This window comes from Erigeron canadensis, chromosome 4 (assembly GCF_010389155.1).
Source record: "Erigeron canadensis isolate Cc75 chromosome 4, C_canadensis_v1, whole genome shotgun sequence".
Taxonomy (NCBI): Eukaryota; Viridiplantae; Streptophyta; class Magnoliopsida; order Asterales; family Asteraceae; genus Erigeron; species Erigeron canadensis.
Window position 1 is genome coordinate 33,079,960 of NC_057764.1, and position 24,139 is coordinate 33,104,098.

The window sequence follows — 24,139 nt, forward strand, 5'->3', positions numbered from 1 at the left end:
GTGATCTTGACAAGTTTATATAACAATAAGATGTGTCCATCTTTATTGGAGATGAAAAAGAATAATAAACAAAAATGTTCACTAGCACATCCAATGATGCGAGCATAATGGACGGATCGTAATGGGTTAAGCCAGGAAGGTAAATTTCTAATAAGAGTAAGGATCGACTCAATTAACATTTTGCTCCTCTTTCACTTTCAACCCGTTGAACTGATATCTAAGTAAAATGTGCCTAAGTTGTCTCTATGGGTTGTAGTTCTCTTCTTCTATATAGCCGGAAATCACTAAAAAAACACGTTAAAGTGCAGAATAATGATGAAACAAAATGTTATAAGTCCGGTCTCTTCCATAAGGATTAATGCATCTTGTTTCAAAGAAAAATGGTGTGATACAAATATCAGAAGCTATACAGCCAGAACAATTCAATACTAATGTCACTAATCACATGCAAGCTTTCAGCGAAGACACTAGAAACCAACAGTAACTAATCTATGAATCTTCGGCAACTTTAATATCACTAACTTCCAACAGGTGCAATAGATACGAACCTTATCATTGTTTAAGTAAAAAATTACACAAATAGAATATGGTTCGTACTTGCAAATAATGAGACTATATGATGGTCATGAGAGGAGTTACTGAGATGCTGGTTTTGTGCCTGGAAGAGAGAATATTGGTGCTTTATCGACAAGTACTCTTCTTCCAAGATAAGATTCTGATTCAAACTTCCATGCAGGACCAATAAGCCATGATGTAGCAATTCCACCAACTAACCCTCCAAGCTGATTCAATGGTAGATTTGTCAGAAGAAGCATAGTAGAAAACCAAATAGTGATGATGTTCAAATGCATACATACAAACCACCAAAAAAAAAAAAAAACAAAGGTGATCAAAGACTCACATGTCCCCAGTTGTCAATACCTTGTGACAACATCCCAATAGCCTGTGTGAAGATATATCACATAAGTCAATGATTATGAATCAAATATAATAAATCAATAAGATTTGTCATGAAGTTTAACCCCATTTAGTTATGGAACCGGTAAGCTGGGTAAAATACTTCTCAAATAGGTCATATAAGAAAGTTACGCTAACCATGGAATGCGTTGAGCAGGTTTAAAGTCACCCTCAATGTATTCTAATTACCAACAAACTCCCAAACACTTTCTTAATCATATCTTAGGCATTAACTCGGGTTAACCAGCCCATATTTACCCATTACTCAACCCTGTCCAACCTGCCCAGTTTGCTACCTCTAGTAAGATCAGATCATTCATGATTTGAACTGTATATGGCGGGAATAATTTGTACCATATTTAAGGCGATCACACGTGCAACATGCTTCAAGTCTCCTACACCACCTTTAACCAGGTTGTTGTGTCTCACTACAAATATGGCAAAGGATCCAACCTGATACAAAAACAATATCATATAACAATTTAGTCTAGGAAAAACAAAAATATCGGTTGCAATAATATATTCATAAAGGTTATAGTCAACATCTATCACAACCACATTAGATGAACTTACTAATCCAAAAATCGCCCCTGATGCCCCAACTGATGGTGCTTTACTGAGCCAATAACTCATGGCTGAACCTGTGTTAATAAAATACCACATTAGATGAACTCTAGTTTGTGCATGTGCATGTACTTTGTTGCAAAAATGTCTTCTATAACAGGTTAATGTTATTACTTGTGATTGCAGAGGTCATATAAATTGCAAGGTATCTTCTGGGGCCACTTAGATGCTCCATGATCGGTCCAATGGAGTTTAGAGAATAACAATTAATCTGGAAAGGGTCAAAACTGCGTTAGTTCATTAATAAAAAAAAAAAAGCATTCGAAATATGATACTTGATACAGAAAAACTCAAACCTGACCATAAGATGTCCAACATTTGCATGTAGAAAGGAAGAGGTTACTAGCCTCCACAGCTCACCTTTGTTGATGAGACTGTTAATCTAACCACAAATATTTAGCTGTAAGTTACCCAAAGCATTTTACCATCTATACACGGTCAAGAAATTATTTTTCTTCAGAAGATCTTACCTTTGCTCCCCACATTATCAACTCCCCTTTTGATGCTACTTGTGCAATGTATACCCTATAAAGAAAAACTACTAATTAGAGAATATTTCTCTAATACTGATAAAATTACAATATAACATGAAGCAGTAAAAGCAAAGAAATATAAAGGTAAAGGCCACAAAATTAATGGCCAAAGAAGCAGTAGAAAAAAATGTGTGGCCAAGCAGGTTAAAACAGGGAGTTTTTGTATCAGCCGGGCCAGGTTAGGTTACATGAAAGGCTGTTTGTCCACTTTAAGAATACTTTCCCTAATGACTTGTTATAGATAATCACAGAATATATGGTATTATATCTAACTAATTTACATAAAATGATTTAGAAGGTTTTATGCTTTGATAACACTTTGGATAAATTTGGGACTTGTTTCACCCATTTCCCTTTTGTTGGTACACTGGCCTGATAGTGACACAACATATCCCAAATCAACTCATTCAAAAATCAATGGACCAAAAATTTTACCTTAAGTTCAAACATACAGTGATTTTCTTTGTACATAAGTGTTAGAATGTACTTACAACACATTAATGGCAAGCAACATATTTGTCAATCTTCTTTTATTAACGGGACCTCTTGTTGGAGCCCGTAAGTATGCCTTTTCTTGGTCTCCATAATTGATATTGTTTCCTTCACCAAATAAATACATGCAGCTTGAGAGTGTGGTTGTCCAGACATCATGAGACCATTGAGGAAAATCAAACCAATTAAATTGGTGTAAGTTTCTACAAGAAACTTCATTTAGCGGAAGAACATGGCCAAAATGAGGGATCTGTTTAAAATCATAGTGTTAATATCTTCCGAGCCATAGGAAATAATTATATGAAGAACGATGAATTTGCTCTTTTCTTGCCAAAACAAGAAACTAGCAATGGTGATATTAGTGAAGAAAGAATCCATAACTAGAAATTTATGACACGTACATTATACAAGCTACAAAAAAGTTAACAACCTACCCACGTGGATAAAAACAGAAATTTGAGTGCCTCATAAAAGACATTGTTTGGGTTAGAATTATATATTATTAGTTGCCATATATTAGATTGATTTAGTTAAGCTAGCATATATGCATACTCTCTTGTAATGATACTGAATAAATATTATTTCTTCATATCAATCTCTATAAAGGTTTATTACCAACAGCTTTGACAACTAAACAAAATCAACATCACAATTCCGTATAAGTAACCTATATCCTTGACTCGCTATACTTTTTTCCCTACATTCCCTTCCAACACTTTGTAGCCAAAATGGTTTGCTAAGACCATTTTAAGCGCCAAAAACGAGCCGCTCTTGCATAGGATTGCGAGATGCCGAGATGTTGATCTGATTCAATCTTTCTTGGCTTAAAAGTTAAAACATTGCCAAAAATTAGGAGCTCTTGCTTGCTAAGAGCATGCGGTATGGTACGAGTGAAAGCAGAGTCAATTGAGCTGCACGTGTGTAAGGAAAGTGTGAGCCACTCTGTCAGTGGTGAGATGGTCAGTTAGTCACACGGGAAGGAGCAAACAAGGCTGCTCACGGGGTGAAGGAAGAAACATAGGCAGGTGATGGGCGAGAGCGAGTGATCCATACTGTTAGGGAGAGTGATAAGCAGTCTGAGAGCTCACTTGATAACGTGGTGATAAGAGGAAAAGAATCATACAATATCCTGACATATAATTAGTTTGTAACCTAGTTAAGTATTATAAATCCCTATGATACATTGCGCAACGTTATCAGATTTAAACTTCAGACTTTTCGTGGTCTTCCAATAAAATTAGCTTTTGATGTAAATCACAAACCATATGAACCTTTAATAATACATTGCGAATTTGCGCTCAAAGGCTAATCTTGCAAATACGAAATGATCCTAAGTAAGATATTGGGTTGAGTGCTCAGAAAATGTTTTCAGCTTTAAATATTACGAGAGCAAGTACCCGCGCGTTGCGGCGGTGAGATGGTCAGGATGATAGGTCATAGAGTGTTATAGGTCATAGGAAGTGATATGTCATAGAGTGTCATAGCTGAATGCCTTAGCCGTACGGGCTTCGTCCTCGGATTTAAAAATTTGTCGAAAGTATATCGAATAACATCTCTAATGAAAGAGCATGAAATTTTAAGAACTCCCATACAATTTTTATAATTTATCGATGTACGGTTTTTGAGATAAAAGATTTTGAAAAAATTAGAGGAATAAAAAGATTTATGAGAGAAAGTTGTAGGCATTGATGTTGTTGGGCGTGAAGTCCTTGTTTGGGCTGGCTTTTATTTAGGCCTTAATAAGGCTGGTTCTAATTAAGGCCCGCAGGGCTGGACCTTTTAGGTTTCTTGAGGACCAAGTTGTTTACCCTAGCTGTTCTCCTATTTATATTCCTCTCTTTATTGTAATCAATTGTCGTACTCAGCATAATAAAAACCCTAGTTGCAGCCGTGGATTAGTTCACACACTTTGTGTGAGATACCACGTTAATTCTCGTGTTCTTCTTTAATTTTCTGTTTTGCCTCCGCTGTGCAACCCTACTGTTCCTAACAAGTGGTAGAGCTTAGGCTGCTTTGATTCTGTTTGTGGCTGCTGAATTCGCGATTAAGGGACTGTTTTCTGCCCCTTTGTTCACTGATCTTGTTCTGCTACTGATCAGATCAGTTTGAATGAAATTCGGTTGTGGCTGCTGCTGTTCGAATTATTTTAATTCGTTTGCTGCTGCTACTGTTCGGTTTTGATCTGTTCTTGCTACTGCTGTTCTGTTCTGCTGTTTGCTGCAAATTAAGCTGCTACTTACTGCTGTTTGCAGCCTTCTGCTGCTGTTTCACAGCTTTTCTGCTGCTGCTGGAACTGCTGTTTTCTTCCTGTCAGATCTGTTCTGAAGCTGGTTTGCAGCTGTTGCTGCTGTTCCGCTGCTGTACATCACCAAAAACAGTCCCTGTTTGCAGCCGACTGCTGCTGTTGGATCTCGGGTTTAGGGTTCCGGTTTTGGTTTTTTTTTTGGTGTTGTTGACTGATCGTTTGGAAGACAAGGTTGCTGTAATTGGTTTTTTTTTGTTTGATTCTTGTTGACGGGTGTTAATCAACTAAGTTGAAGCCGGGTAACTTTTGGTTATTTATTTTTCGTTTGTCATTATGGCTGAAGACGGGAAGTTTGTAATTGAAAAGTTTGACGGTTCGGATTTTAGTTGGTGGAAGATGCAGATTGAAGCTTTACTTGGTCAAAAGGATCTGGACATTGTTCTTGGTAAAAAACCGGAGAAGATGAATGAAGAACAGGCGGCTCTTTGGATACGAAGGATAAGAAAGCCAGAGGGTTTATTACACTGAGTTTGACGAGAAACTTGGCTTACAACATCATGTCTGAACTACTGCCAGTGGTATGATGTCGGCGTTGTCAAATATGTATGAGAAACCGTCTGCTGCTAATAAGGTATTCCTGATGAGAGACTTGTTTACCATGAGAATGAAAGAGGGGAGCTCAGTGACCGAGCACATTAACAAATTGAACTCGATCTTGTCCAGATTGTCTTCTGTTAAGATAGAGTTTGATGATGAGACCAAGGCTAAACTATTGCTATCTTCATTACCCTGATAGTTGGTCTGGGACGGTGACAGCTGTTACTAGCTCGGTGGGAACCGATGATATGACATTTGAAAAGATTCGGGATTTAGTATTGGGTGAAGACATTCTCCGGAGAGGTACTCAGTCGGGATCTTCTTCTGAGATGTTACATGTTGGCAAGAAGGGAAATAGCAGGAATAGTGGCAAGGGTCGAGGCAATAGTCCATCTAGAACTCGGCCAAGTGTGCGTTGTTGGGACTGCAACGAGACAGGGTATCTTAGGAGTTCGTGTCCTAATAAGAAGAACTTCGATGAAGATTTAAATTCTGCTTTTAAGAGTGCTTCTAATTCAGATGATGGTGATGCACTGGTACTTAGTAGTGTGGAACCTTGGGTCATGGATTCTGGTGCATTAGTTCATGCCACCCACAGTGTTGATTGCATGCAGGATGTTAAAAAGGTCAATTTTGGCAAGGTTAGGCTTGGAAATGGTAAGGTTCTTGATGTAACTGGCATAGGTAATGTTGTCTTGGATACTTCTTTCGGTACTACCTGGACTTTGCTTAACGTGAGGGTCGTTCCAGAGCTACAGACAAGTTTAATCTCTGTTGAGCAATTGGATGATCAGGGTTTTGATGTGAAGTTTGGTGGAGGAAAGTGGACGGTGTTCGAGAAACATCGAGTTATTGCTAACGGTTTCAAGAAAAGTTCGTTGTATCTTGTTCTTGTTCCGTCTGGGGAAATAACCACCCCTGTTAAGACGAACGCCAAAGTTGGGCTCGCTGATTCGGTAGTTAAATGATTTCGGTCGACGGTAAAGAACTCCGAGACTCCAGGTAATCTGCTTGAGCGTATTCGGAAGTCTGAACGTGTACAGGAGTTTCATGACAGTGGGAATAGCTCGACACAGTAAGGGAATCTACGTTGGGTTCGAAAGACTAAGGATCCGAATGAAATCTCTCCTGAGATACCGTCATTGGAGAGTGTTCCTCTATGAAGTCCTGAATCTACGTTGGGTTCGAAAGACTAGGGATATTGTTTGCTTGAAAGGCGGGCTGATGTTTTTCGCAAGGTCTTCAAGTGGGAGATTGTTGGGCGTGAAGTCCTTGTTTGGGCTTGTTTTAATTCAGGTCGGCTGGCTTTTATTTAGGCCTTAATAAGGCTGGTTCTAATTAAGGCCCGCAGGGCTGGACCTTTTAGGTTTCTTGAGGACCAAGTTGTTTACTCTAGCTGTTCTCCTATTTATATTCCTCTCTTTATTGTAATTCAATTGTCGTACTGAGCATAATAAAAACCCTAGTTGCAGCCGTGGATTAGTTCACACACTTTGTGTGTGAGATACCACGTTAATTCTCGTGTTCTTCTTTAATTTTCTGTTTTGCTTCCGCTGTGCAACCCTACTGTTCCTAACAGATGTATAGTACATCATGCATTATCATGTATACATTGTTGAAATTGAATGTTGAAAGTTGAAAAGTGGATTTGCTTTATAATATAGTATAGATACATTGTTGAAATTGAATGTTGAAAGTTGAAAAGTGGATTTGCTTTATAATATAGTATACATTGTTGAAATTGAATTTTGAAAGTTGAAAAGTGAATTTGCTTTATAATATAGTATATATATACATTGTTGAAATTGAATGTTGAAAGTTGAAAAGTGGATTTGCTTTATAATATAGTATAGATATAGATATAGATATACATTGTTGAGATTGAATGTTAAAAGTTGAAAAGTGGATTTGCTTTATAATATAAGGATAGATATAGATTATTGAATGTATCTGTCTTTCATATATCGCAATCGTATGTATCTTTTAATGACGTGACAACTTATATAGCATACACGTAAAAGTACCACAGGATACACAATTATAATAGTTACAAGCTACTCAACTTAATGGATTCTATGTCTAACGAATTGTAACTAAAATAGCATAACACAATGAACTTGATCAAAAAAACGTATACATACATATATACATACATAATATTATATATAGTATATATATATCTATATTAAGGTGAGTAATTGAGAGTTGGGTTCGGTAAGTTACCTTCAAAGGTGAGTGCAGGATTGACCCAAATAAGTGGTGGCGATGGGTGGCGAAGCTGTGACGGAGAAAGTGACCAAGGCGGAGAGCGGCGGCGTTTGTGATGAGATGGAAAGGCTTGGCGCCGGAAAATGAGAATTCCGGTGGTGGCTGTGGTGCAAATGACTCAACCATATCTATCAATCTAAATATCAAATCAATAATAATTTTATCATTTTAGTCATTCAAGTCAATGTAAAAATAAGACTATATAAATTGATCTTTTATTATTTTCATTTTGTATAATGAGAAAGAAACCGCATAAGGGTTGTGAGAGGCAAGTTAAGATATATAGCTAGACTTTTCCTATATTGTTTTTATTTTCTACATAAATGTTAGAATAAACCTCTATATTTTTATATGGAAGAAGGATCGAAAACATGATCTCTATTTCCAAAGGCTATGGTGTAAAACTAGCATGATGTCGCGCAATGTGACGGTGGAGATGCGGTGGTTACGGGTGATGGCGATGACTGATGGTATGACGACGAATAGTGTAGGCTATTGATGTAAATGTAATTATTAATATAATAGTTAATGTAGTTATTTTAAGAGTTGAGAAATTGATGATGTAATATACTTCAATAAAGGTATTTAAAGTATGTTAAAAGAGATGATCATTCAACCATTGAGCCAAAACTCAATGACTTGTTTTTTTCATAAATAAGTATAGCGTATATAAATGATCAAATCTTAACTTGTCAAACGAAAAATTTACAAATTTGTCATAACTTTTAAAGTTGACCAATCATATTAAATTTTGTTTTCTTTTTTTCTTTTATATCATTGATGAATCATGAACTTGTAATAGAGAAACATGATGTTATTAGACACCTAAATTTAACGTCGTCTATAGCCATCACGTATTTACCATCACCGCTGCATTATGTAAGTATCATGTTAGTAATAAAATAACAATTGTTGGTGTTTAGAAATATAATACATAATTAATAATAGGACTTAGTTTGAATGTAGTTAACTATATATATGTTTATGAAGTTAACTAAAAAATTCAGGGACATTTTCTTAATATATCAATCATTTATCTATACTCTTTATATAAACTGAAAGAATCCGACTCGATAAACCGAAAATATAAGATTTTTTTTTTTTACCCCCACTGCGACTCAGTGGGGTTAGGACACCTCCCACTGCGACTCAGTGGGAAATCTCTGATCTGCGAGCGAAAAACCTCCCACTACGACTCAGTGGGGTTAGGACACTTCCCACTGCGACTCAGTGGGAACTTTCTGACCTGCGCCTGATGCAAAAACCAGCCATTTGACATACCAAACAACTCCAAACTATAATATTCATTTGCCCAACTTCCACAAACTAAATTTCAAATATTCCAACAACTATAAAGACACATTTCAAACACATTTACAACATCAACGAGTACACAAATCAAGATTTCCATCAAACGGGTCATTTACCCACTTTGACACCTTTTTGACCAAAATTATGAATTCACAACTATCCAAAAACTTTACAACTGGAACATTTACAGAAATTTACCCAAAAGCATGACCCCAAACTAAAATGTACCATGAGCCAAGAAATGAGGGACAACTAAGCTTCTATACCAAAAGATTGTCATTCGCCCGGGAATGACCTAATTACCTTCAAGACGTCCAAAATCGCTTCAAACTCTAAATCAACTATTTTCAATCAACAATCAATAGTTCCTTCCTCCAGAACTACCTATAAGAGGGTAAACATCTAAAATATAAGCAAAGGCTTAGTGAATATACTTACATACAATTATACATACGAAGGAGGGCAAAAATACAAAAGACTATCGCATGTAGCCAATGATACCATCATATCATCACTTGCATACTCACTTTTGCGCTAACAAAACATACATGGATCCATATACGCTAAACAATAATCTCAAGAGGTTCTTAGGCCTCAAAGGTTCTTAGGCCTTTATCTCATATCAACTATGGGGTTCTTAGGCCTCATAAACAATGCCCACATGGGCTTAACGCCGAACCAATTACCATGCTTGAAACATTCACATCTCATGGTAATTGGCCCAACGTAAACATAAAGGTATGCAAATATATTCACCTCCTCCGCAACAAGGACAATTAAGCTATAACAATAATGCTCAACAAGCTCAACCTATAATCATATCATAAAAAAAATGCATTAAGCTTACATTCATAACTTGACTAGCTTAACCTAGTCTTACTCAATCACTAGCCTTTCTAAACCCAAAACCCAACCCATTTGTCATTGAGTTACTTTCATTCTTACAATAACATTAGGTAGCTTATTCTACCTCTTTTCCTCATCATTTCAATAACTAACAAAATCCATCTTTTCTCACAAATTGACATTATCACATGCACTTATCAACTTCATAATCAAACACATTATATAACTCAATGACAATTAGGTTAACTAAGGAATTGGGGAAAAATTACCCATAATTCATTCTCTAGCAAAAACCCCCAAATTGGTTCACTCATGAACCCTAATTTCATGAGAAATGATAAAGTTAAATTGGGGAAATTCATTACCTCAACAATGGAAGACAATTACTTAAGGTTTTCAATTAACAAATCTTTCCCCTTTTCTTCTAAATTTTCGGCCACCACCCTTCACCACTCAAACCCTAACTTTTAAATTTGCTTGATAGAAAATGATGATGATGATGATTAATATTATGATTTCTATCTCTGGATTGAAGGAATTAAACTTTGATCTTTGATGAAGGAATGAAGAAGATGCATGAAGAGGTGAAGAGCAAGTTTAGTGGAAGTGTGAGTAAAGAGAAAATGCAAGTGTCTGACACTCTCTATGGGTGCCACGACCTACCTCAACCTTTGTGGGTATTTTACCCGTTATCCACTAAAATTCCAACTAAATTAACCCCCGGTACAAAAATAAAATACTAGGAATTTATTTTAATGTCAAAACTACAAAAAGGGGTTAATTTATTTATCTTTAAAACCTTGGGGTGTTACATAAACAAACTACCCATTTCCAAATTAAACACTCTACCTTTAAATTCCCTATTTTACCCTTTTAATTTACACTACCACCAAACACTTTAATTTTGAAATATCGAAAATACCTTAGGAAAACCTTAATTTGTCTTCCTTCCCTTCCCGGAAGCTGCTCACTATTATACCAAAAAACATACTCATACATCCCCCGGAACAAAACACACACATATATCCCTTGAGAACCGCCTCCCTCTAGAACACACATAGCCACCACCCCAAAAACCGCCGTTCCCGTCGTCTAAAACACACATAGCCATAGATACGACGATCCAGATATCGCATAGGTACCGCTACTTAACCAACATTTTTTTCTTATGTCCGGCAGCATCGCGCAAGACTAGTATAATATACGTAACTCATCTATCAACTTTGCAATTAATTGGATATTCAATACCAATATTTTTTATTACATTGTTGATGATGGCCAACAAACAATGAAACAATATCGAAATTCCAACTTATCATTCCAGAACAAAACAATCATCTTATCCTCTCCATTCTCCCATTTCACCCACTTTGCCCCCTCCACGGCGGCGCGTGCATGGACACCCTCCACTACTACCTAGTCAACCACCCAACCATCACCAAGTTCCAATGGACACCAAACAAAACATGGGGTGCATCACCTCTTTTCCTCACCACCACCATTCTAACTTACCTCACCCTCACTCTCACTCTCCCACGCGCCGCCCTCCCCACCGTCCACCCCACTTTCCTCCGCCTCATCTCCACCGTCCATAACCTCATCCTTTTATCTCTTTCCCTTGTCATGGCCTTTGGTTGCTTTTTATCCTCATTATCCACAATGCCTAATTTACAGTGGATCGTTTGTTTCCCACCCAATCACACCCCTCCACGTGGCCCACTCTTTTTTTGGGCTTACATTTTTTACTTTTCTAAAATTCTTGAATTTTTTGACACTTTTTTAATTATCATTAGTAGTAGTAAAAGTAATAATCGAAGGCTTTCGTTTCTTCATGTATACCATCATTCGGTAGTGGTTGTTATGTGTTACTTGTGGCTTTCGACGTCGCAGTCGTTGTTCCCGATTGCTCTCGTTACTAATGCGTCTGTGCACGTTTTGATGTACGCGTATTATATGTTATGCGCGCTTGGCTGGAGGCCGTGGTGGAAGGTTTTGGTTACTAATTGCCAAATTGTTCAGTTTGTGTTTAGTTTCTTGGTGTCGGGTTTGATGTTGTATTATCATTTTAACACGGCCGATGGTTGTTCTGGGTTCTACGGTTGGTGTTTTAATGCTGTTTTTAACGCCTCTCTTTTGGCGTTGTTTGTTAACTTTCATTTCAAGAACTACGATAAAAAGAAGGCGGCGAAAAGATCGTGATGTACCTTACACAAACATGGTTGAGCAATGTGCGTTTGCCAAATGCGCGCTAATGCAAAAACCGAGCCAAGTTAAGTTGTCAAGAAGTTTAACAGTGATTTCAGTGAAATGACTTGCTATTTGTAGCTTATCAATATATTGATTTGGGTTGTATTCTGTTGTGACATTTCCATTTTATTGCAACTCCATCAGTTTGAACTGTTTCATGGTTTTGCTATATTTAGAAAGATTAATGTATCATCAGATTTTGTTACTCAAATCCGTACATATATGAAACATGTCAACTCTAGATGATGAAATATATACTCTGTAGATTACTCATAATGACTAATGAGCCTGTATTATGTAATATATAATATGTCAATCGTAACTCTGTTTCGAAACTAGCCTACCTAGGACACTTTCTACAACCAGAACTGTACAAAATGCTCAATAGAATGTTCAAACGATTTACTTGTTACAACACAAAAAGATTATACAACATTACTGTTTTCTTCGAGTTCTTTCTAAATTTAGCAACTTGTTTCTTTCATTCTTTTGATTGACGTCATTGGTATCATTAGACTTGAATGGCAAAACAGAAACAGGGGTAGCAGGCACAGTATCCCAACGTTCTCTTAAGAACCTCATGAACTTCATAACCGTTGCCTTTCTGAACTCGAGTTCTCTCGTGAAGATATCAAGTATAAAAAATGAAAGAATATACTTGAAAGGGATTATGAGGAGAACAGCAGAGCCAAACAATAGCACCATAGCCACTTCTGTTGTAATCTGGAAATGTAACAAACAGTACATGAGAAGCAGAATATACAGCTGGTAATGAAACGGATTATCCAGAACTGGTTGACCCTTAGATAATCAGAGGCAAAATTTGATTATATAATAACTGGAAAATGAAAAATCAGTTAATCAGTTCCAATTATTATATTTGAAGACACTCGTACCTGTGGTTGGCCTGCAAGAAGAATTGTACGGATTTTTAATAGCGAGACGTTAATGGTCTGCATATACTTCTCTAGATCTCGCATGGCCTCTTTTACAGCAATAATCTTCTCAATTGTATTAGACGGCGGCTGATCATGTATGGTAACTTTACCAAAAGATCTTCCAAGACGGCCTTGTTCTTTCAATCCTTTTACTACTAACATGAAAGTTGCAGACAGCATCAATGTTGTAGGGAACACATAAGATATCAAATTTCTGAACCAAGAAAGAAACATTATAAGAAAACCATACTAAATTGTACATAGATATTAGATATACAGATAACACTACTTTTCCTTTTCTAGAATTACCACCTTCCCCTTCGTAAACATTACAATTTATCGATAACACTCATTTCCATTCAAAAGTTTTTGCAAGGTTGTTCGGCACTCAGATATTTGACTATAACATCAAATGCTTTATCACGTGTCCAAAGCAGTTTAGGAATTTAACAAAGTGCAAATTTAATTTAATTGTGGATTGTAGTACATGAAATTAGAGCCTCTAGGAACTTGTGATAGAGGTGACAATTTCGATTGATTTACTTTTGGATGGGTCAATTTCAGATAATGCTTTAATATAAAGGGTCATGAAAAAAGCAGATCTTAAAAGGAAATGGGTCAAAACACTAGACTATTATCTAAAATATACTATGAATTTTGTAACCGTTTTTACTAGTGATTTAAACTTCAACTTTGTTTACCAGTGATTTGGGCCAACTTAACTGTTTAAACCCGTCTAGACCCATTAGTAGCCTGCCGAACACATTTACTTTGCCACCTCAGAGCTGTGGCAACTAGCAACTTGACAGACACAACATTGTTGAAGGTTTAAACAAGGGTCGCATGCTATAAACTACATAAAGCGGAATTTTGAAGTGCCTACCTGTAGATGAGTGCATACATAATTGTAAGAAAAGATGCAGTCAAGTGCGGTTCTTCCCATCTTCTAAGTTTCTCAAAGCTCTTGACAGTCATTGTCAAAGGAAGCAGAAGCTCCTATAAGCAATAGAAAGAAGCTATATAAATCTCAGCAAAATGTTTATCTAAGACATAATGGCAACTTACTGAAAGCGGTAGCAATTTCAATCCATTTATATATTGACGAGTCACTTTGGATTTGTTCCATCTCTAACAGCTCAAACGGGTTAAATGAAATAATAATTGAAGGGGTTTTCTAACTTGTGCCATAAAGGTGCATGTTAATGGGCCAAGATTCTTCTCGAAAATTAAAAGGTACCAACATTCTTCTTGAAAAATGCATTTTTCATTATTAGAGAAGAATCTTGGCCTCCTAACACGTGCCCTTAGAGGACTCATTAGAAAATTAGCTTTAACAGAAATGGGTCAATCGGGTGAAAGTGACACAAGTATCGCTTTTTCCGCATGAAAATTTTCAAAACATTTAACTCAATAATTAGATCATTCCTATATTAATATCTTTTTTCTAATCATATATGAAACACAGAAACAGTAGGTATTATGACCAAAAAAAAAGGGACAAAAAGTGTCCTGGCTCAATCCAGCCAGTTAATGATGCGTTCTATCATCTACCCAACCCAAGCACCCACCATTTGCAACCAATAGTTAGGGGCATATGATATGAGATAAAACTGAGCTTTTGTAAACTTCAAAGTTCAATATATATATATATATATATGTATGTATGTATATATATATAGAAACAATGAGATGAGTTCAACCTTGAAAAGATCGATATTACTAGGAATCCCTTCTATCATGGCAGCATCAATAGTAGCTTGTGTACTTTCAACCACCTTGTATTTATCCCTACATGTAAGTGCCGCCTTTTCTACCAGATTCTTATCCCCAACAACATGGATTTTACTCAACACGAGATCTTGGTTCACCAAAGAGCTCTTCCAAAAAGCAATAGAACTATTAGAAGTCCATGATGGATGTCGCATCCATCTCCTTAAAAAAACGTTTCCATCAATATCATAGACATGATTGCTGTAAACATCCGAATGCTCACCAGAAGATGCAGAGTTGACATCCTTGAATCTTGTGGTCAATGGTCCACCCCACAAGTTGACTGCTAACGTTTGGTGGACGATCTCTCCATAGGGTGCATTTTGTAAATATGAGAACTGGACAAGTTTAGTAGGCTCATCCAAGAGTTTTTTCATGGATTGTAGAGCTTGAAGTCTTGCAATGCCATTAACGGCAGAATTTGTTGCCTTTGTCTTGCCCTTTTTAGCACCATAAACATTATGTACTAGTTCGTCATTATCCTTGGGTCCGAAGTCATTTATGAACTGGTGTACGGAAATGACTTCTTTTACAAAAGCATGCCATACATCTCGCCTCATTTCACTTCCAAAATCAACAAATTCAAGTATCCATGTCTCTGAGCTGGGAAGATAGGTATATATGAGTTCTGTTATATGTACACACACAGATATATATATATATACAAGAATTTTGATTGGTGAAGAAGATACAAATATGAGGCTTACTCACTCTGACCCAGAAGTAACAGAAACAGCCGAATCGAAAAGATCGGAACCAAATGGGCCAACCCTGGTTTTCTCTACCCGTGAACCAGTGCCAGTAAGATCCAGTCTAATAGCATCTCGTTGGCCCCTCAAGCCAATTTCCTGCAAGGTACAAGTTTACAGTGTTACAGAGTGAAATTGGAGAGGCAATTTGAACCCATTTACCTAAACAAAGAAAGGTCAAGCTGGATAATGTTTTATTGGTTGCAGGTCAAATTAATATTAAAAAGTTAGCTAAAAAGAAAATGGGTCAAACAGTTTCAAAGTGACCCAAGATAGATTCAAGTATTTAGTATTTACACCTAAATTAGCTTCATGTTACATTAGCTATTTGTGAAACTTAAAAAAACTGACCTACTACCCAACAAGTTTGGCCACTCATAAGTAAATACCCTATACAAGTTACAAAATATAGGTACTGACTTGAAATGTTGTTTGGATCATATACCTTTCCAAAGCCTTGATGGCTTAATTTAAAGACATTTTACAATTCACTTATTCTAAATCTTTAACAAAGTAAATTATCACTGGATATGAATCCATGGAAAAAGAGTTCAAGAATCCTTTGATGTGTAGGCTCAACCAGCCAACCAACCCCCCTCCCTCCCTCTCTCCTCCCAGGAAAAAAAAGGCCAATGGAAGCACACTTGATTAGATTAATAAATAGATACGTCTTCCGTCCATAACAAATGTTGTCCCAAAATAAGTCTCTACTTTCAGATTTTATAGTCATTTGACTATATCATCCCCTAATACTTTTTCCATACTGCTAGAATCCTATAATATTAATAATAATCTCATGCAATGATTATGCCCTCATAAAACTCTGTGCCCATTTCATTGTGGACATGTATGATGGAACGGAAGGAGTACTTACTTCAAAGTATAGTGCCTTGTCGGTCAGAGTTAGTTTTCCGGGCCATGCCATGTTATTATCCCATTTGAGAACAGGTCTTTTTCTGCTAGAACCAAGGCATAAGATTATTTCTCCAGAAATATGAGGACTCCCCTCGGTAAGAGATGATTTCCGTCCTTCATGTACTCTGCAACATAGAAGAAAACTGACATCAGGGGATGAACAGTACTTAATAGTAGAGGTGGCAAGAGGGGGGGGCTAAGTAATGCGCTTGATTCGAAAATGTCATCTTCAGTTCAAGTTGAAACAGGTCGAGTTGACTCACAAACACTTATTAGTGCATTTTTAGATGAGCTTTTAAATGATTAGAATGTTAGTTATGATGTTCTTACAATAATAATTTCATAATTTAAATATTTGGATCAACTATTTAGGAGGTTGTATGCACTAAAAAATCATTTCCATCTACTTTCAACCCACTTGACCCATTCCCTTGTTAGCTGAAGTATTTCATTTGAACCATTTTAGATGAAACAAGGCCAAAGTCGGCATATTCATATTGAGTTGAAATTGCAACATCTATTAAATTGTAAAAGCACCAGACTTTTCTGTTTATTCTTGTAGGAGTATCAAAATTGGATAGAAAATTGTCATGTAATGGAAGATAACAGGAAAAAGAAAAAGAAGAAGGAAACTTTACGTAACTAAGGTTGAGATGCAAAACATAGCATGCTCACCTTAGAAGTTCATCAATATACGTTAACCATGTACGCAACGAAATGCCTTTCTGAGCACCAGCAAGAGCCTTGAAAAGATTATGTGCTGTTGGCCAATCTGCTAAACCAGATATAGCTGGAGCAATGCGAACAAATGCCTCTTCTCCTACAAGCTTCGTCTTTAATATTACAATGATGAAAAATTAAATTCTAGATTTATGATACTGTCAATGCGTAACAATCAATATGCAGAAGCTGCTTCCCAACATTCAGGAAAATGTATGTGCATATATATATATATAAACTTTGTTTCTAAAACTTGAACATAACATAATAGGCGGCTCAGGTAACGACTTTAAGTCCGTTTAAAGGTCAAAATGGGTCAGGTCTAGGCGGACTTCTGACCCACATCATTTGTTTCCAATTTTAAAAGTTTTTGTAGATAAATAATATGAGCATTCGATCACGTTTTAGACAGTTCCTGCTAAAGTCAACTTGATCCATTTGAACCCATTTAATTTTTTAATCCTGTATATAGGTATATATGATACCCAAAATCTAATGTTTCCATACAAATAGGTAGAAATTGACACCTCTATTTTAAAATATGCCACGGTCGCTTGGCACATAGAAAAGGAAACATATTTTCTTGGACGCACAAAACTGCCACATCTCTGATGCTGACATAATCTAGGCTAAAAAACATGCAAATGACAAACTAACCTGTAATGAAACTTTTCTTGCAATGTTACTAGATGAATCTCCCCCATTGCTGTAAGGATGATCCCATGCAAGCATGGTTATAAAAATGAGTCTTTGAAAGGCTAGATCCTGTCATTCGAAATCCATAGTTATAAGCACACTAACAAAGATAAATTCACAAATACTTCAAAACTTAAAGTCACGTTTTAAACTTTCTTATCAATGAAACAAGCTTTACTATAATAGAAATGTCTACATCTTTGTTAAAAATATCGAAGCTTATTCTATAACTTTCAAGATCACTTTCTTTTGTAGTTTTGTTACAGATTAAGCCAAATGGTTCTCTTTCCCTTTCAAAGTTCATGTGAAAAGGTTTTATTTTAGCTAACTATCAAATTCTCTCAAAGTAACTAAACTTAAAATAATCATCAAGATAAAATCAATTTGTGAAGGCAGCAGCAAAGCAAAGACAAAGCCTTTTAAGCTCAAATTATAAACAGAAGTAATGTTATTACAAACCTTCAGGCAAGGATGAATTTCAGAAATATCTCTAGTCAAAAACTTAAAGCAGCAATACTCCACTAAATTACGGGTACTATAAGACACATTTGCAGGGACAAGTGCTTTATATATCATCTGCATTTTCTTCCCGGTCAATCCATTCATCCTGCATTTTCATTTATGTGACAAGGTTATGTTCACTTTCAATAAGATCCACATATGAAACGGATAGATTTCGTGACGTAATAAGTGATTTATACTTCTATACTGATACATTAGGTATTTAGCCCACCCACATTTTTCAACTAAGGAGCCCCAACGAATAGTGCCACGTCACCATCTCTTCCCCACCCAATAAGAATGTGACACATCCCCCTCACACCACCATCACAGCAACCACCGAAGACAATACAAAAACTACCAGAAACCGAAAAGAGACGGAGAGGCGGACAGAAAACTATTCACCGTCACATATGCATGGGTAACGTACTAGTTAAGTTTGTGCTCACCTGCTAAACTGCTCAATGGAAATAATAGCAGCTAATGAAAGATTTCCCATTGGTGTTGTTATGTCAATAGTGTGCTCAGCCATGAAGAGCTCATCCATGTCATCAATCTCATATGAATTTCCAATTGTGGGGTTTTTATCTTGAACATTTTTTACAAGTGGTGAAGTCAATTCATTCAGATAGTTTGTTGTTTTTGATAACCAGATGTTTAACTTGTTTTGCATCGAACCTGTCACAAAATGAAACAGGATTTGATAGCTTTATTCAATATAAAAGATTGGTGAATATGATCGCTGATCTAATACAAAATTACTGATAAAGTTCCTTGAAATGCATATCTGAAGTTCCTGGCATTCTAAGATGGCAACTAAAGCATAAAAGTATCACTAACATTGCAAGTTCTAATAATCTTAGACAAACTGTGCAAATGTAATTGTGAAAACAGATGGTACTGATGATACAGTACAAAGTGCTCACATTTGCATTTTTTCATGACTAATACTGTAGTTTTATGATTTTTTTCCCTAAATTAACAAACTACTTTTTCAGTTGTCATAATTGGGAGAACCTACTACTTCTTTTGCCAGAGGGACATTAAAACTGGCTACGAGCAAACTTTTGGACATCTTTTTAACAGTATTACCGTAATTAAAGTTAAAGCTTAGGTGGAACTTTAATGCTGACCATGTGAATCTGAGATACGTGGCACATACTTGTGTTGACGAGTCTCAAAATGATTAGATGAGTTGACTGAAAACGGCAATGTTTATAGAAAAATTCCATATATGTTTGTGTTATCTAACAGAATGTGGCTACGTCAACAAGATACTGCCACATGAGTTTTACTTATGGTCATTAAGTTAAACTGATGCCCAAAAGTTAAAACGGATCCGGCTTTCAATGGCCTCCTGCTCAGAAGAATAGCAGGTTCCCTAATTTGGACAGCTGAAAAGGTATATTTTTATGCAATAAGTACATGAGGGTGTTAGGGCCTGCACATAGAAAATTTAAAAATGAATGTGATACTTTATAAACAGGGCCACCAAAAATGTTTCGTTATGTTAGTGCTGCTTAAAGTTGTTGATAAGAATTTTTTAAAATATAATCTCGGATACTTTAAGGAACTGATAGATCAATGACCGAAAGAAAAGGGAAGATATTTAGCGAAATGGGAGTAAACATCACTCACTATGAGTTAAGGGAAAAGGAAAATAAGACAATAAGTAAACTTTAGTTTATGCTCTAAACATTAGAATCATCCAGAAGTCATAATTTGACCCGCAAAATGATAAGATAACCAAACACTAATTTATTTACCCAAACATTAACTAATTATTAGTTTTATAGCAGGACCCAAATATCAACCCCCTCTTCCAGATGGTTAACGGTTTATTATTCACTTCAGGGATGTTTGATTAGCTTATTTTATGGGCTTATCGGCTTTTGTATATTCAATCATTTCGGTTTACGACCTTATCATATAAGCAATAAGCTCAAGTTGGTAAGCTCATCAGCCGAGAAAGAAAAGCTTATTGTCTTATTGAAATATAAATAAGCCATAAAATAAGCTACTAACCTAACTTGAGGGTTAATTTATACCCAAATTATCTACCCAAACACAGCAGAAGCTAATTTATTGGTCATCAAGCCAGTCTGGTCAAGTTCACATTTTTAACTGATAAGTCAACACAAACACAAAAACCCATATCGAATAAAACATAAGTTTAGCAAATGGCAACAGAAAGCAAGTAACTTTATACACAAAACATATATATATATACTCACTTTTATCCAAGTCATTTAGGTTAATTTTGTAATCAGCCAAAGGTTTACCCAGAAGCTTGAACCCATTTTTCTTCTCTGATGATGAAGAGGAGTTTTTGGAACATGCAACAATCTTAATGAAAGATTGATGATTGTGTTGTGAGACTAATGGAAATTGTAAAGGAGATTTTAGGAATTTTGATTGCATTTTTTATGTGGTTTTTTTTTTGTTAACTTCAAAAAAGGGGGAAGAAGTAGTTGTTTGTTAAAGATTTGTTGTGAGTGAAACTGAGTGCTATGCCTTATGGGAAGCGGAGATATTTGGTTTTGATAGACATATACAATTTTTTTGAAAAGGGAATTTTGCTTGAAGATTCGACAGCAGGAGGTGTAGGATATATTATTTTAATCAGGTCCACGTTAGAGAGCTCTATTAAAGTAGAAATGCCTATTTCAAATAGGCAATGGAGAAAAATCAAGTCAAACTCTCATAGAAGGACTACCTTATATTTCAAAGTTGGTTGAGTAGAGATTCGAACCTGGGACCTAAAGGTCAACAGGGGATCCCCAAACCACTACACCAACTCACATAGTGGACCTTTGACCAATAGACTCGTAATATATAATGATATATAGGAAAATGTTAGATGATGTTAACATTATTTTGGTTAGATGATGTTGTTCTCACAAACTTATTTAAATCAATTTTTACACATGTCAAAAAGCCCCTTATGAATTTTATAGTTTGTGAGAGCAACATCATCTAACCAAGATGATGTTAACATCATCTAAGTCATCCCTATGATATATACCCTGCATTGTTTTTTTTTTTTTTTTTAACGACCAACAAGTTTTCATTATAAATAAACATGTCCAACAAAACGTTATGACATGTAAACAAGTACATCCAACTAAATAAAACATATCAAAGTTATACTGAAGTTTACACAAACAATCTGGTCACCAAAGTTTACCCGAAAAATTGAATTCGGTCCACTTTCCTCACTGGATCTCTTTGTGTTTTAGTCTCGCCTTCAGCCAATGGAATCCAATATTTTTGATCTCCTGGATGATGAGATCAGGACTCATACGCCTCTATTGAAGACTATGTTGTTTTGGGCTTTCCACAAGCACCATAAGGAAACAATAATGATAGCATTTACCCCTTTCCTCCAGTTGGCAGAGCCACGCTGTTGTAAATGGAGACCCAATAGGTCTTTTATCGAAACAGGATAAAAAGAAGAAAGTCGACACCATTCTGCAATTTCCTTCCATATTGTAAGAGCCATCAGGCAATAGCCAAATAGGTGTTCACTGTCTTCAAACTCAGTATTGCAAAAATCACAGCCAAGGTTACTTGCAATAATTCCTCTCTTTGCAAGTTCCATTTTGAGGGGAGTCTGTTCAGCCATAGTCTCCAAACAAACATATTCACCTTTAAAGGCAACCAATTATTCCAGAAGTAGCAATCACCATCATTATATACCCTGCAATGTGACTGCAGAAATTGACGGTGATTGACTGATTGTGGTGACTAGTAGTGCGCGGAGTAGTTGTCATAAAATTTAATATTTTAAAATTTATTTAATGGTAAAATAATACGTACGACATAATTGTACTTATACTACGTACTTGATTTTAGAACCGTATCAAATACACGGGTTTTATACCATTATCAATATAAGAATTAATATATTGGAAAAAAAAATAATTACGTTGAATGTAAAAATATACTTAACAAATAATTTAGGTATTCAAATCTTAATTTTGAATGTTAAATCATATCAAGGTTGAATGGTGTAGCATGGTCTTTTATACAAATTCTTCCAGATAAACAATATCTTAACTTTGATTACACAATTAACCGATTTCTCATTGATGTTTTGCTTAAAACTAATTTTATTTTTGTTAGTCATGGTTTTTAAGAACAATAAAGGTAGCAACTTGTTCGTGGGTTTTTCAATGATTTCGTGTGTTGTAATTTTATTTATAGGGTTCAGTGTATATAAGACAACTCTGTATTTTAAATATAGTTTGATTTCAATTACTAAAAAAATAATGATTATCTTATTTATAGTCTGATTACAATTACTAATAACAACAATATTATAATTAGTTTGATTACAATTAATAATATAAAATAAAATATTGATATAAATATTAATTTATATTAGTCCAAATGTGCTATATTTTGTTATTAGATAGACATTATGCAATAAAGTATTAATTATTTTTAAATTGAGTTAAAGTGTAAATTGTTGATGAAAAACCAAAAAGTGTAAATTAATTTAGACATGTATTAATTTAACTAATTTGGAGAAATTGAAAGGTGTGATTGGTCAATTGAGGTTAGGTCAGTTGTCAAGATTGCATTTGCAAAAATTATACAAAAACTTACAAAATCAACTTTCATTTTTTATAAATATACATATATACCCCTGAATTAACCCTACAGTACCCAAAATTTATACGTTGCATATATGATTCCCCCTTATTTATTTACGATTATATATAGTAAGATTGGATAAAAATATGATTTTATTTCATGTATTAAGTTAAACTTTACATTCTTATAAGGGAAAATCCTATGATGTTGATAGCAGTAGTGCTTACCCTCGTACCATTTTTTTCTTCAAATTGAAACAAGTAAAATAAATGCTCAGACCCTTGATGTGAGATACAACAGTCAAATTAAATGATGTTAGTATTTAAACTAATTTTTTTATAATTGTTACAACCTATTATATATGTATATTGTTGTCGGTTAGTGTTATTATAATTTAATCTGGACCATTCAATTGAATTGTCTTTTAATCTCAGCCGTATTAATACTCCAATTTAAACGGGGTTGTTGTTAAAGGGATAATTCAAACGTGGGTTTAAAAGTTTTAAAATAAACAAAGATAGAACAAGAAGCGTTCCTCATTTTCAACAACCCAAACGTTGACCCCATAATACTCGGTCAACATTGGACTAAATCTCTACAATTTTTTATTTAACAATTTAACTATTTAACTAAATCCCAATTTTTCAACACAAGGTTCATTGTATAATTGGATAGATTATAGCAGTACTTTTGTTGTAACACTAAGGGGTGTTTGTTATTGTGATTACAAAACAAATTTTGCGTTTTCAAAATATATTATGCGTTTTCAAGCATGTAGGTACATGCTTCTTCAAAACTGTGTTTTCATAGCAGATAGTCACTTTTTCATATAAACACTTTTTTAGATTATTTGCGTTTTACGAACATAATAATAAGATAATCACTTCAAAACGCATTCCCAAACACCCTCTAAGAAACTCAGGAGGATATGGATTTGCATATCTTCCGAGTGTGGGAGGAACTGATAGATTTTGACACTTGGGTTTCGGGTTATTTATTTTGTTTGTTGATATTTGGGTATGTAGTCTTCAGGTATAGTCCAATGCATAGTGTTGCATAGCTAAGCAGTGACAAGGAATACAAGATGGTGGGATCTGCTCTACAAATTCTATCCATGATAGCTACAGTCAG

General features: G+C 35.5%; 3 protein-coding genes across 3 annotated transcripts; 1 reads left to right on the forward strand and 2 right to left on the reverse strand.

Moving 5' to 3' along the window:
* Window positions 1-344: 344 nt before the first annotated feature.
* Window positions 345-7,946, reverse strand: LOC122596456 (RHOMBOID-like protein 10, chloroplastic). Its single transcript, XM_043769036.1, has 9 exons — window positions 7,672-7,946; window positions 2,606-2,856; window positions 2,052-2,106; window positions 1,883-1,963; window positions 1,696-1,792; window positions 1,531-1,598; window positions 1,312-1,410; window positions 902-943; window positions 345-782 (listed from the first exon to the last, which is right to left on the reverse strand). Exons 1-9 carry the CDS (start codon window positions 7,840-7,842, stop codon window positions 636-638), a joined length of 1,011 nt encoding a protein of 336 aa, XP_043624971.1. The 5' UTR covers window positions 7,843-7,946; the 3' UTR covers window positions 345-635.
* A 3,172-nt stretch (window positions 7,947-11,118) lies between these two features.
* Window positions 11,119-12,348, forward strand: LOC122595714 (elongation of fatty acids protein 3-like). The gene has a single exon (XM_043768140.1). The coding sequence runs from the start codon at window positions 11,269-11,271 to the stop codon at window positions 12,070-12,072; it is 804 nt and encodes a 267-aa protein (XP_043624075.1). The 5' UTR covers window positions 11,119-11,268; the 3' UTR covers window positions 12,073-12,348.
* A 38-nt stretch (window positions 12,349-12,386) lies between these two features.
* LOC122595713 lies at window positions 12,387-20,845 on the reverse strand. Its single transcript, XM_043768139.1, has 11 exons — window positions 20,644-20,845; window positions 18,859-19,087; window positions 18,368-18,515; window positions 17,870-17,977; window positions 17,168-17,325; window positions 16,452-16,617; window positions 15,540-15,676; window positions 14,759-15,431; window positions 13,942-14,054; window positions 13,017-13,272; window positions 12,387-12,843 (listed from the first exon to the last, which is right to left on the reverse strand). The coding sequence occupies exons 1-11, from the start codon at window positions 20,828-20,830 to the stop codon at window positions 12,556-12,558; spliced, it is 2,463 nt and encodes an 820-aa protein (XP_043624074.1). The 5' UTR covers window positions 20,831-20,845; the 3' UTR covers window positions 12,387-12,555.
* Window positions 20,846-24,139: the final 3,294 nt, after the last annotated feature.